Source organism: Perca fluviatilis, chromosome 8 (assembly GCF_010015445.1).
Source record: "Perca fluviatilis chromosome 8, GENO_Pfluv_1.0, whole genome shotgun sequence".
Classification (NCBI taxonomy): domain Eukaryota; kingdom Metazoa; phylum Chordata; class Actinopteri; order Perciformes; family Percidae; genus Perca; species Perca fluviatilis.
In genome coordinates this window covers 23,963,806-23,977,019 of record NC_053119.1, presented here as the reverse complement: position 1 = coordinate 23,977,019, position 13,214 = coordinate 23,963,806, and the positions used below count along the sequence as shown (strand labels likewise).

The window sequence follows — 13,214 nt, the reverse complement described above, 5'->3', positions numbered from 1 at the left end:
CCTGGTCCATCTTCTGTTAAATACATTTACTTTACAACTTGTTAATTTTTGCAAATGTATGCCTTTTTCTTAACTTTTATCCAAGGTTTCAGAAAGAGTAACTTCTTAGCGGTTTTCTCAAATGAATGAGTATCTTTAAGAAACTGTACTGTTAAAACAACATTTTAACTGTACTGTAGGTGTGTGTGTGTGTGGGGGGGGGTCTGTGTGCCCACAGGAAAGCCACATACAGTAGGGGCAAAGCTGCCACACAAGCTACCCTTCATATGCCAGGTATAAATGTGAGTTTGGTCTCCCACAGTAACCCACTAATCCCCACAATGAGCTCTCAGGGCCACCTAAAACTGCTCTTTAATAGATTTAATAACTGTTTCATATTGAAATACATTATTCCTAACAATACAGCAAACAGTTGGATTGTCTGTAACACAGCTTGACGTTAAAACACTGACACAGGAAGCAGCAATGAGGAAGTGGGCCTGTCTGTCTGCAGATAGCTGGTGAGTTACCTCTCTGCTGTAACCTTGTCCAGAGCCCTAACAGACAGGCAGAGCGACAGAGGCGTCCAGCTCAACAGACAGAGAGGCGGGATGACCAGGAATCTTTTTTTGGTTTTACAATCCTCACTTAAACTGTTATGATGACTAAATCTAATGTTTTGGGCCATAATTCATGTACAAAGGTCAACACTTAAGAGGAGGAATTTATAACTTTTCCTAAAAGTCAGTTAATCAATCACACTTACCAACCCTGCCCCGTTAAATACCATCCAATAGTTGAGATATTTCATTCAAAAACTACAAATTTAAACTTTCTGGTGGCACTACAGGAAAGGTCAATAGGATTAATCCCCTGGGGACCACAACTGTCTGCACAAAACTTCATGTTTCAGTCTGGACCAAAGTTATGGACTGACAGACATTATCATACTCCATACATTTTTTTTTTAAAAGGCCAATTTCTTTGGCTCCAAATTGCAGGTGCTTCAATGCTTTTTGTGAATTACGTTAAAGCAACACTGGAGAACTTTTCCCGCTTCGGTCCCCCTACAGGTTGTCTCATTGGAACTACAGCTTGCGCTACACGATCTGGCAAACTTGCATGATGTAATGTAATGGACAATTCCTCTTCCAACCTGTAGGGGGACAGAAGCAGGAAAAGTTCTCTAGTGTTGCTTTAAGAGCAAGTCTTGAAAACCATGACTAGCTGCAAAGGCAATGAAAGGTGGGAACTTATAAGCTAAAGGTTACACTTTCTTCAGTATCAGTTGCTGACAAGAAACACTGTTTTGTTGAACATGTCCGATAGATTGTAAGCTTTTTTGTGCTCTGACTAGTGTGAATCTGATTCTGCATTGTAACGAATAAAAATCCCAAACAAGATGATCATGGCAGTTTGCAACACAAAGCACACTGCTCGAAAACTGATATGAACATTAGTATTCTTTGGATAGTCACACAATTGCCTGAAGCTTTGAATACACCCCCATTGTTTTGGTTAGTTTTAATCTTTTGTATATTTTTTGTTTCAAAAAGGACAATAATGCTGTATCTTAAGATTCATGAAATGGTCAACAAGATTAGGGATGGCTAGAAGAGTGTGCTGTGCTCTGACGAGTCCACATTTCAAAAGTTTTTTGGAAATCATGAACGTCATGTCCTCCGGGCCAAATAGGAAAAGGACCATCCAGATTGTTATCAGCGCAAAGCCATCTGGCCATGGGGGTGTGTTAGTGCCAATGGCATGTGTAACTTGCACATCTGTGAAGGCACCATTAATGCTAAAAGGTACATACATATGCTGCCATCCAAGCAACATCTTTTTCAGGGACGTCCCTGCTTTTTTCAGCAAGACAATACCAAGCTGCATTCTGCACGTGTTACAACAGCATGGCTTCCTAGTAAAAGAGTGCGGGTACTAGACTGGCCTGCCTGCAGTCCAGACCTGTCTCCTATTGAGAATGTGTGGCCAGTATGATGCGCAAAATACGACAACGGAGATCCCGGACTGTTAAGCAACTGAAGTTGTACATCAAGCAAGAATGGGAAAGAATTCCACCTACAAAGCTTCAACAATTAGCATCCTCAGTTCCAAAATGCTTATTGAGTGTTGTTAAAAGAAAAGGTGATGTAACACAGTGGTAAACATGCCCCTGTCCCAGCTTTTTTGGAACGTCAAATTCAAAAAAAATGTATATATTGCAAAAAAAATAAGTTTATCAGTTTGAACATTAAATATCTTGTCTTTGTAGCATGTGCAATTGAATATACATTGAAAAGGATTTGCAAATCATTGTATTCTGTTTTTATTTACGTTTTACGCAACGTTCCAACTTCAGGTGTCATTATGTGCTGCTATTAAGACTTTTGAAATGGTTTCAAAACAGTATCCTGACTAAACTTTGATATATACCAGTCTGTGATAATCCATCAACATAAATATTAGTCAAAATAATTCATAATTTCTTCTTTTTTTTAATTCTTCTAATTTTATATTTTATGGTTTTTTTGACCATGAATTTCAAAAACACATGTAAAGGTAGTGGCAATGAGGAACAAAGATGGCAAAGATACATAATTGGCTGATAATTTATACTGCATGCTTTGTAAACAATTAAACCCAGAGGACAAAAGTTGCATGGTTGATGGGTAGACAAAACACAATGAGGGTTATGATATGTCACCTAAACAGTGTCTAGTGCATATCAAGTGCCATAGTAGAGGGAGTGACTGTGGGCGTGTCCTCATATTAAAGCAAACACCAACATCTTTTCTCCTCTTCACATTTGCTTAAGATGCTCAGGGTACTTTTACAGAGGACGGCTCACTTGAATAATTCAGTTGCGCGTCTTATTACTTTAAAAAGAAACAAAAAGCATACAAAAGATTAAAACTAACCAAAACAATGGGCTGTATTCAAAGCTTCAGGCAATTGTGCGACTATCCAAAGAATACTAATGTTCATATCAGTTTTCCAGCAGTGTGCTTTGTGTGGCAAACTGCCATGATCATCTTGTTTGGGATTTTTGTTCGTTACAATGCAGAATCAGATTCACACTGGTCAGAATACAAAAAAGCTAACAATCTATCGGACATTGACAATGACTTCTACTTCAGATATCCAAGTAAGTGACCCAATTTTGTGTTTTTATTTCTTCCTTCTCTAATATAATCTCTTTTTCAAATGTGTAATATCTCAATCATCTCTTTTATTTCCTAATTTGATAATCTAGCAACCCTTAAATCTTTACACACCTGCCTTTGTACTATAAACTAACTCTTTATGCATGCAAATTTCTGCACATTTAGCTTTTTGTTTTATCATTTTATTAATATTTTTCTGTACTTCTATTGGCATTTAATATTATTCCTATGTTGCTGACAAGGCTCTGACACCCCCAGGAGCACATTTCCCCTGGGGGCTTGACTCTGCTCAGGGTTTCTTTTCAGTTTAACTGTAGCTGACAAGTCAACATTTAACTTTTTGTACAGATAAAGACACACTTTATTATCATTAAATGATTTATATATATATATATATATATATATATATATATATATATATATATATATATATATATATATATATATGGCTGTACGTTTGAGTTTAATGTATGTGTGTGGTTCTATTCTACACAACAACAACAACCCACGGTGTCAGAGTAACAAGAAGCCATCTCTGAAATGGTGTTGGATGTCAGATGATAAATGAACATCCTGACACAGTTTGTTGTCAGAACACTATGTATCTTTCTAAAGTCATGGGGCCTTATTTTCCAACACTATGCCACTGCTAGTGTTGATTTCAGGATCCTGAAAAATGCTTGAATCATTTGTTGTTTGTTAGGCTGTAAAAAAAAACCAAAAAAAAAACCATCCAGTCTGATGTGACCCAGGGTTTGGGCTGTAAATGTATCTAGAGAAACTGTAATATTTCATAATACAGTGGAAACCCATTGTATCCTGAGGTGTGTCATATGAACTGTCTCTCAAAGAAAAGACCCCCTGTTTCTGAGACTTTCAAGCACAACCCCAAGGACTTCCTGAGCAGATGGAATTGTTGCTAGTTATAATAGAGGCATTGTAAATATTTTGTTTTATTGGGTTTCTTTTCCTTCTAGTATTTTAGTTGTGCATTATCATACATACACCTAAATTATAAGTCTTTATTCATTCAACCTTGATTTAAACTTGAAAGATCATTGAGGGCCGACCCTCATTTGCAATGTCATTGAGTAATTACAAAGACGACAACAAAACAACAACACAGAAAAGAATACACCATCATAAGAGAGATAACAAGACAACGATTTCATAAATAATTTAGGGTGACACGGATACAAAAGAAAGTACAATTATGTAAAGCAAGTAAAAGTTTGCAGGTTTAAAAGATTTCTAAATTGTCCAAAAGGCACAAGTGAGTTAATTATAAGAAAGTGCTAATTTGTTCCAGGAGTCAGGGGCACTAAAGTTAAAAGCAGTTTTCCCAAGTTTAGACTGAGCTTGTGGAACATGAAGCAAAAGCCAGTCAGTAGAGTGAGTCTGATAATGTCCCGAAATTTGAAAGAGAGCTTTTTATCAATCCAGATGCCAAGATATTTATATTCTGTGACTCTCTCAATCGTGAGTCCGTTCATAGTGGATATATTAAGGTTAGTAAAATCTATAGCTCTGGCTCTGGAAAAAAGCATAATCAGGATTCAATACATTTTTTAATCAATCAATATCAAAGGAACACTGTAAGTTTTCAACTGCAAGATGAACATAATCAGCAACATAATACAGCACTGTTCCATCCGCTTACCGATGGGCATGACAGTTTAACAAAAATGTTATTATTGATATATATGGTGAAAATAACTGGACCTAATTTAAGCCCTGTGGAACAACTTTTGTTACTGTCAAAAATTCTGAATTGTAGCTTCCCAATTTAACAGATTGTTGTCTCTCTGATAGATATAGTTCTTAAAGCAATAACAAGCATTAATATCAAAGCCAATATTATGTAACCTCTGTAAGAGCAGGCAATGATCTACTGTGTCAAAAGCTTAGAAAAGAGCAACAAATAGTGTGGCACAGTTCTTCTTTTTTTAATCTAAGGCCAGTGTTGGGAGTAACGCGTTACAAAAGTAAAACAATTACAGTAATGTATTCCTTTTTGCTGTAACGCAGAAATATAACGCATTAATAATACAATTTCGGTAATATTATACCCGTTACAATCTCAGTAACGCGAGTTACAATGCATTTAACCCGAAATTAAGTTTTTTTTGTTGTTGTAAAGAATTCACCAACACCGCGAAACATTTCGGCACAGAAAAAAAAGTCCGCGTGTAAAAGAGTATGGTTTCCTGTTGCTGGAATGCGAGGATTGAGATGACTGCAGACATCTTCTACATTTGCGAGATGGTAATACGTAGGCCTACATGGAATTTTACGCTGCGTTGAAACCATAGACTGTTAATATAATATACAGTCTATGGTTGAAACGAGGTGCTGCCTGCCTGTCCTTGTTCCCGTGGTCAGAGCCAGAGATGGGACGGACAACATCTCCCGACAGGTAACAGTAGGCTACGTCAGCGCGGACGGACAGCCGTGTGTCCGAGCAACTGACAGATATTCAGGGATTATTGTCTGGCTTGCTACACGTAAATATTAGCATTACATAAATCAGCGGTGGAAATTCTATACCTTAGGCTACTTCAATAGCCTACAATAATGTAGGCTAGCTAGATACTTTTAATTGAATAGTCAAGTAGGTCTGTTGTAGGTTTTACTTCACTATTTATTTTTTAATTTACTTTGCAGATTCAGATTAATAATACAAAATATGAATAAATAAATTATGATGTAGGCTATTAAAGTGGCCAAAGATGTTGATCCGGTGGTGAAAATTCACAGGCTACCTGCCAAGTCATTGCCTATTATTTTGGTGAAAGTAACTCAAAGTAACGCAAAAGTAGTGTGAAGCATTACAATTCAGAGACAGTAACATATAGCCTAGCTAATTACTCACAAATGACAGTAACGTATTACATTTTGGAAGTAGCCTAACTTGCCCAACACTGTCTAGGCTAAGGCTGATACAATGTCATTTCCGACCAAAGTAACAGCAGTTGTAGTACTGTGCCCTGCTTTAAAGCTCGACTAAAATTGGCTCAAAATGGAGGCTCTAGACAGAAACACCTTAAATTGATTAGTCACCAGTGATTCCAGGATCTTTGACAGACATGGCAGTTTGGATATTGGTCTATAGTTGTTGAGATTGTTTTTATCACCTCCCTAATTAGGGGTACAACATGAGCCATTTTCTACTGGTGGGAACTATAGGCTATACCTGAGGAAATGAAGGATTGAAAAGTTATTTGTTCTGTGATAATATGGGCTGGGAGCCTAAGAAAACAGGGGTCTAAATTGTCCTCTCAAGTACATTTCCTGTGATCGATGGTAAGGAGAGCATTTTTAACTACACTTGAACAGACAGTATCAAGGGTAAATGTATGCCTGCGATGAATAGTGAATACGTTGTCATCAGTTGGAAGGCGATCTAATCCCCCATTCTCAAAAAGGTGACCGGCAGCTACAAAATGTTTATTGAAGGCTAAATTAATCTCTTCATGGTCACACTAGACAGTCCTCGACCTTGATCTGAGTAGGAATAGAGGAGAAGTTGTTATTTTTATTCAATTCTACAGCCTTACAAAGATATGCAGGGTTTGAATATGAGCTAGAGACTAAGTCCAGAAGTACTCAGATTGGGCTTTCCTCGGCGGTGTAGATGTGCATCTGTTGTCTGAGTTGTCTAAAAGCAATCCAATCGAATTACTTCCAGAGACTCTAGCAAGGGACCAGGCTTTGTTTCTTTTCATGAAGAAATTTGGCACTGGTTTGTGCCTAGATTGTAGTCCATGTGTCAGTGTGGGACTCACTGTACAAGCGCTGTCACATTACAAGGACAAATAGTTATATACATGTATATAAATTGACCAAAAAGCACAAAAATGGTTCATATATAATTTCATTAATAAGTAGGAACTAATCATTTACATTAAAATGATTGGCTAAATAATACATATTCCTGAAATAACAATGTCCTGATGACAGCATTGGATGTAATTATGATTTAATGATATATGAAATGATATATTTTTATGTTTATTTTTTTTGCATTATATAATGTGTCTTTCCTTTTGGAAAACATATTCCAGAGAGCACAGAGATATACTATACCTGCAATAAGCCTAGAATATATGGCAATATTGATCGTCAAATGGAGGACGTATATATAAAATATCACTAACCTTGACAACTTATTTAGCAGAATCCTTGTTTCATTTCTTTATTTTAATAATGCATTGACTCCAATTTGTTCTGGATGTGCAACCCTTTCCTCCTCATTTCTATTAATTGTGCCAATTCCTATCATCCGATCATCCTCATCTCTCCCTTCTTCTGTCTTTGACCTAGGTTTTCAGGATGTCCATGTAATGATCTTTATTGGATTTGGCTTCCTGATGACATTTCTTAAGCGCTACAGCTTCGGTGCGGTGGGTTTTAACTTCCTTATCGCAGCCTTCGGCATCCAATGGGCACTGCTAATGCAAGGCTGGTTCCACTCCCTGGATGCAGAGGGAAAAATCAGAATTGGAGTTGAAAAGTAATTGTTTGGTTTTATTCTCAATGAGTCCAAAGCATCCCTTCTCATTATTCTATTTAATTGTGATGAATGTTTACAACTAACAACAGTAACTTGTGGCTCAATGATATTACAGTGCATAAAAGGCCACAACTGTGACCATCTCAAAGAAGTGATGTTATTCAGCTCTGGCTGAAAATGCAGATTCCATGTGCATGATTTTCATAGAACAAAACACAGGGAGGGATACACTGTGAGGTGGACAAACCAGTCTGACTGACAGGATCCCATAATGATATGTCTAGGCACAATAGTGTTTGTGGACTCAATAGCTTGGAGGTAAACAGAAACTGATGATACTGCTGAAGTGCCGCCATAAGTTGCTCTGTTTCAATTTATGCTCACCGGCCACTTTATGAGGTACACTTGTTCAACTTCTCGTTAACACAAACATCTAATCAGCCAATCATGTGGCAGCAACTCAATGCATTTAGGCATGTAGACATGGTCAAGGTGATCTCCTGACGTTCAAAACAAGCATCAGAAAGGGGAAGAAAAGTGACTTTGAACTTGGCACGGTTGTTGGTGCAGGCTGGTTTCAGCATTTCAGAAACTGCTGATCTGCTGGGATTCTCATGCACAACCATCTCTACGGTTTACAGAGATGGTCCGAAAAAAAGAAAATGCCTTGTTGATGGCCGAGATTAGACGAGAATGGCTGCACATGTCAGCAAAAGGAAACTGAGGCTGCAATTGGCACAGACTCTCCAAACTTGGAAAATAGAAGATTGGAAATACAGATGATGTACCTATCTTCTAATGGTACTAGCAAGGGGTGCCTAATAAATTGGCCGGTGAGTGTATTTGAGGGCTGTATTCCTGTTAGAGAGAAAGACAGTAAATGAGTAGGATAACTAAATAAGTGCTCAAAATGACCTAGTTGTTCTTGAATGGTTGTATTCTTTATTTGGTTTACTGTTGTTGAAAATGTGCATCCCTTTTTGTCCAGTACAGATTACAAATTATGTCATATTTCCTTGTTTGTCCACTACATTTTGACATTGTTTCCTTCCCTAGCATGATCAATGCAGACTTCTGTGTGGCGAGCTGCTTAATAGCCTACGGGGCGGTGCTTGGTAAAGTCAGTGCTGTCCAGCTGCTGGTTCTGACTCTGTTTGGCGTCACATTGTTTGCTGTGGATGAATATATTATCTTGAGTGTCATACATGTAAGTTGAAACAATCATTGATTTTATGTTTTGATATCATTCAGCTGAACATCCCATTGTGTACAGTAGCTGATGTTTTTACAACCCACCAAACACACCAACTGTAGGTTGGATGTCGTTCTCAGAGCTGTGTATTTATGGTTCAGTTGCCCTCTGATGCTGAAACTGAGCATACGTCCAAATCCTGTGAAACACATATGGGTCCATAGTAGAACACATCATAGCATTCTTATAGCTGTAATTACTGTATCTGCTGCTAATATCGTCTTTCCTGTAGGCCAAAGATGCTGGGGGCTCCATGTCGATCCACACATTTGGAGCTTATTATGGTCTTTGCATCTCGTGGATGCTCTATCGGCCAAACCTGAACCAGAGCAGTCGTCTGCAGGGCTCCGTCTACCACTCAGATGTCTTTGCTATGATTGGTGGGCATGATTTTAATTACATACTGAATTTTATTTACTTTCACAATACTTCCCATTGTTCTAGAGGTACTTTGGATCTGCTGCATTTTTAAGATCCAGCCTGCTTTCTGCGTATAGGCACCCTCTTCCTGTGGATGTTTTGGCCCAGCTTCAACTCAGCCGTTGCAAACCACGGGGACGGGCAGCACAGAGCAGTCATCAACACATACCTGTCTTTGGCCTCAACTGTGCTCACTTGTATGGCCATCTCAAGTCTCTTCAACAAGCATGGAAAACTAGATATGGTAACTACCAGCACTGTTTTTTTTTTTTTTGTCAGTCATGAAGACTCATAAAGTTAAGCTAATATGTATGATGGACATGATAATATGAGGGGTGTATATTTGTCAAGCTGACAGTACTTGTGCTGAAATAGATCACCTTGTTGACTTTTGCCCCACCTGAATAACTGAACAAGTGATTGGATGCATCAGTTTCAATTGATGCAGTGAACTCATTCAGTAAAGAGCTCAAACTGATAACACAATTTCTTCTGTGACTCTTTTTCTGCACATATTTTCCAGGTTCACATCCAGAACTCCACTCTTGCTGGAGGTGTTGCAGTGGGGACTGCAGCAGAGTTCATGCTGACTCCCTATGGTGCTCTGATCGTAGGATTCTGCTGCGGTATAATCTCCACACTGGGATATATCTACCTCACGGTATGGTATTTATCTGGTTTATTGTGTTAGAACTATAATGAGATAGGCCTCAGTTTAGTTTTTGAAAGTGGTCATCAATCCAGGCAGTTGGCTACAGAAATGCACCAATATAAATGAAAATACGAAGATGAGTTAAGATTTTTAAGTAAGCATAACTTATACTAACGGATACGTCTCTTTCAGCCTTTCATGGAGAAGCATTTGAAGATCCAGGACACATGTGGAATCCATAACCTGCATGCCATGCCAGGACTAATAGGTGGCATTGTGGGAGCCATTACTGCTGCATCTGCATCAAAGTCCGTTTATGGCGAGGAAGGGTGAGTGGCCCTGCTTACAAATAGAGAGGTCATGGTAACTTTTTGAAATAAATGGATAGAAGCTTAAAAAAAAACAGTAAAAGAATACTTTGGCTCTTTGTTCTGATAGAACAACATTGTTGTGAGTTCCTCTCTTTTTCTGTATTAAAGGCTCATTAACACCTTTGACTTTGTGGGTAAATACAAAGACGTGGTACCCACACAGCAGGGTGGGTTACAGGCTGCAGGCCTCACTGTGGCTCTCTGCTTTGGTGTGGGCGGAGGCGTCCTTGTCGGTAAGGAATAAGCTATTCAACCACCCTTCAGTTTGACCGTATAACCGAAAATATACAGTATGCAAATAACTGTGACATTACAGTGTTTGAACAAGATGGATGTGTTTGCAGGCAGCGGATGACGGACTGTGTGTGTGTTGGGATAATTACTTATTTGTATTATTTTCAGGTTTTATCTTAAGATTACCTATCTGGGGAGATCCCGCAGATGACAATTGTTTTGATGATGAGCCCTACTGGGAGGTAAGAGTGTTCTTTACAACCATAAAGAGGTTTTTACAGTTTGAATGTCTATATCAAACCACAGTGCATTCAGTAGTTCATTCAATTCATCTACAGAAGTTGTAAAGTTATAAATACAGAATGACTAAATGAATGAATTTTTGCTATTCTTGATCAGAAACATTTTACTGTTTTGTGTTCCTTACCATGTTTTTCCACTCATTGTGTACGTTATTGAATGGGCTACTGTCATTCTGCCACCACTGTTTACAGAGAAAGGGTTCATAAATTCCATTTGATGACATCAACAAGTGAACATAGCATCATACATTTACCGGTAGTTTTTAGTGACCAACTATTATTCTCCCCCTGAGTCATCTTGTTGTTCACAGCTTCCTGAGGATGAAGAGGCCGTCACACCAGTCCTTCAGTACAACAACCACATGCAGAACAAAGATGTGTAAGTGTCCTTTTTTAGTTCATCTGACAACAGTATTCTGGTCATGCTAATCTCAGGAAGTGCTTGTTGTTGTAGACTGTGTTGCATTCAGTATCCTCTTGGTGGCAGCAGATCCACATTTGCGGAGACTACATGTGACTCTTTGTAATTCTGACCCTTTGTTAGGAAAACTGTCTATTCATACTGTTGAATACAGTGTGAACACAAAATCTGGATCGGTGTCGTACAAAGGGGGGACAAAAATGCCCCATGAAATCTCAGAATGCCCCTAAGAATGTGTTTGAGGGTCTGTCCCTGTCATTCAGTGTGCACTAGATTATGTAATGCTGACGTGGACCCTGTGCTCGGTGTGCTGTGCAGTGAAGCTCACCTGTGCTGTTTGTTGATTGGGGGGGTGGGCTTCACAGCACAGCTCTGCAGCTCTTCAAAGTGACCTCGAAGTCATGTGCACGGAGGAAATTAAAATTATACGATTATAACGAGTCGGTGTAATCTACCCAGTAGAGTGATAAGAGTGTACAGGTTTATCTTCAGGCCACTGAAGAAAATACATTTATCAAAACCTTGACACCACACGCTGTGAGCTAGAACATTTCTGAGGTTTCCTTGTTTTTTACACATTAAATGTTGCTCTTTTCTTTCAGAGCGGAGTCACATTTCACCATGGAGCAGACCTGACGCTAGGCCTTGAACCTGATGGATCTCTGTCTCTATCGCACTGCCCCTTTTGTTCCTTTTTTATTCTCCTGCTTGACAGAAATATTATCAATTATTCCCCTTCAATCCAATTAAAACCAGTTATTTGTCAGTGAATATATGTCTAACAGGTTTTTGTTTGTTTGAAGTGAAAAAATCTGCCAGTGGAATAAGATCGTTTTTGTTTTATAAGGTATATATATTTTAGTTGAAATCAATTAATATTAAATCTAATGTATTAAATATTCTTTTAGATGAGTGGCATTCTTTGTGATTTGTGGAATGATTTGCCTCATTTTAACATTGAGAGGTAGATTTACTCACTTAAACTGCAGAATTTCGCTCTTGTGTCACATAAAACCAGATATAAAGGCTCAGACTAAAACCAACTTAAACATGTCCATGAGAACATAACCAATGTTACTTTAAGTGGTTGTAAGAGAAATATTTGAATCATATTTTGTATTACGTTTTCTTCAAATCCACCTGAGTTGCACTTTTTCTAATATCAAATTTTTATTCTGTCTATGTGACATAAAAGACCGCCGTGAACAGTAACATTTATTAAAGAGAATACAGACTTTTTGGCAACTTTATGCTGTCAGCTTCATTTATGTTTAGTTGAGTTTATATTACAATTAGATGCATTCAAAACAGAAATAATTTTGAGTGTCTTCATGAACACGATTTACATTGAGAGGTATGGAACATGTTACTGATTATGGATTTTAAAAATAAAAGCTGTGATATTAATTTTGAAATAACTTTAACACTGGAAGATGACACTTTAGCATTTATAAGCACGATATAAGCACTTAATACATGGCTTATAAGACACTATAATGTAGATGTTAGCTCTGAAAAAAGGTTATTTTTTTATAATATTGTCATTTATTATGTGTTTTTACACCAGCATCTACCTATGGGTGCCCACAGGAGTAGTTGCTGAGAAATACATTAATACAAAATGATATGCTCACAACTAGCCTACAGTACAGTGTATTATAAACCATTTATTAAATGTTTACACTGCTTATAAATGCTAAAAAGAAAGTGGATATTTTTATCCACGTTATCGATCCGAAAATTTATGATTTTGTCAAAACCTCCTGTTTGTACATTTAAACATACACAGTAGAATATTTATGTCATGCTGTTTTGAAAAGTAACACGTTTTTTTATTGGTAATGTAATTTTGAAAATGAATAAAGAATTAATACAGCATCATAATTGCATAAAGTAAGTATAAATC

General features: G+C 37.8%; 1 protein-coding gene across 1 annotated transcript; it reads left to right on the top strand.

Annotated features, from left to right (window-relative positions):
• Nucleotides 1–2,775: 2,775 nt before the first annotated feature.
• On the top strand, nt 2,776–12,715 carry rhcgb (Rh family, C glycoprotein b). The gene is made up of 11 exons (XM_039809882.1): nt 2,776–3,124; nt 7,467–7,656; nt 8,713–8,863; nt 9,141–9,288; nt 9,406–9,572; nt 9,852–9,989; nt 10,173–10,309; nt 10,460–10,584; nt 10,754–10,827; nt 11,199–11,266; nt 11,911–12,715. The coding sequence occupies exons 1-11, from the start codon at nt 2,905–2,907 to the stop codon at nt 11,942–11,944; spliced, it is 1,452 nt and encodes a 483-aa protein (XP_039665816.1). The 5' UTR covers nt 2,776–2,904; the 3' UTR covers nt 11,945–12,715.
• Nucleotides 12,716–13,214: the final 499 nt, after the last annotated feature.

Bases quoted from the DNA above. Each gene is read 5' to 3' on its own strand.
- rhcgb (XM_039809882.1), top strand. From the start codon at position 2,905: ATGGGCTGTATTCAAAGCTTCAGGCAATTGTGCGACTATCCAAAGAAT. The intron at 9,990-10,172 runs GTATGGTATTTA...CGTCTCTTTCAG, and splicing joins TGGGATATATCTACCTCACG to CCTTTCATGGAGAAGCATTT. The intron at 10,585-10,753 runs GTAAGGAATAAG...TATTATTTTCAG, and splicing joins GGGCGGAGGCGTCCTTGTCG to GTTTTATCTTAAGATTACCT.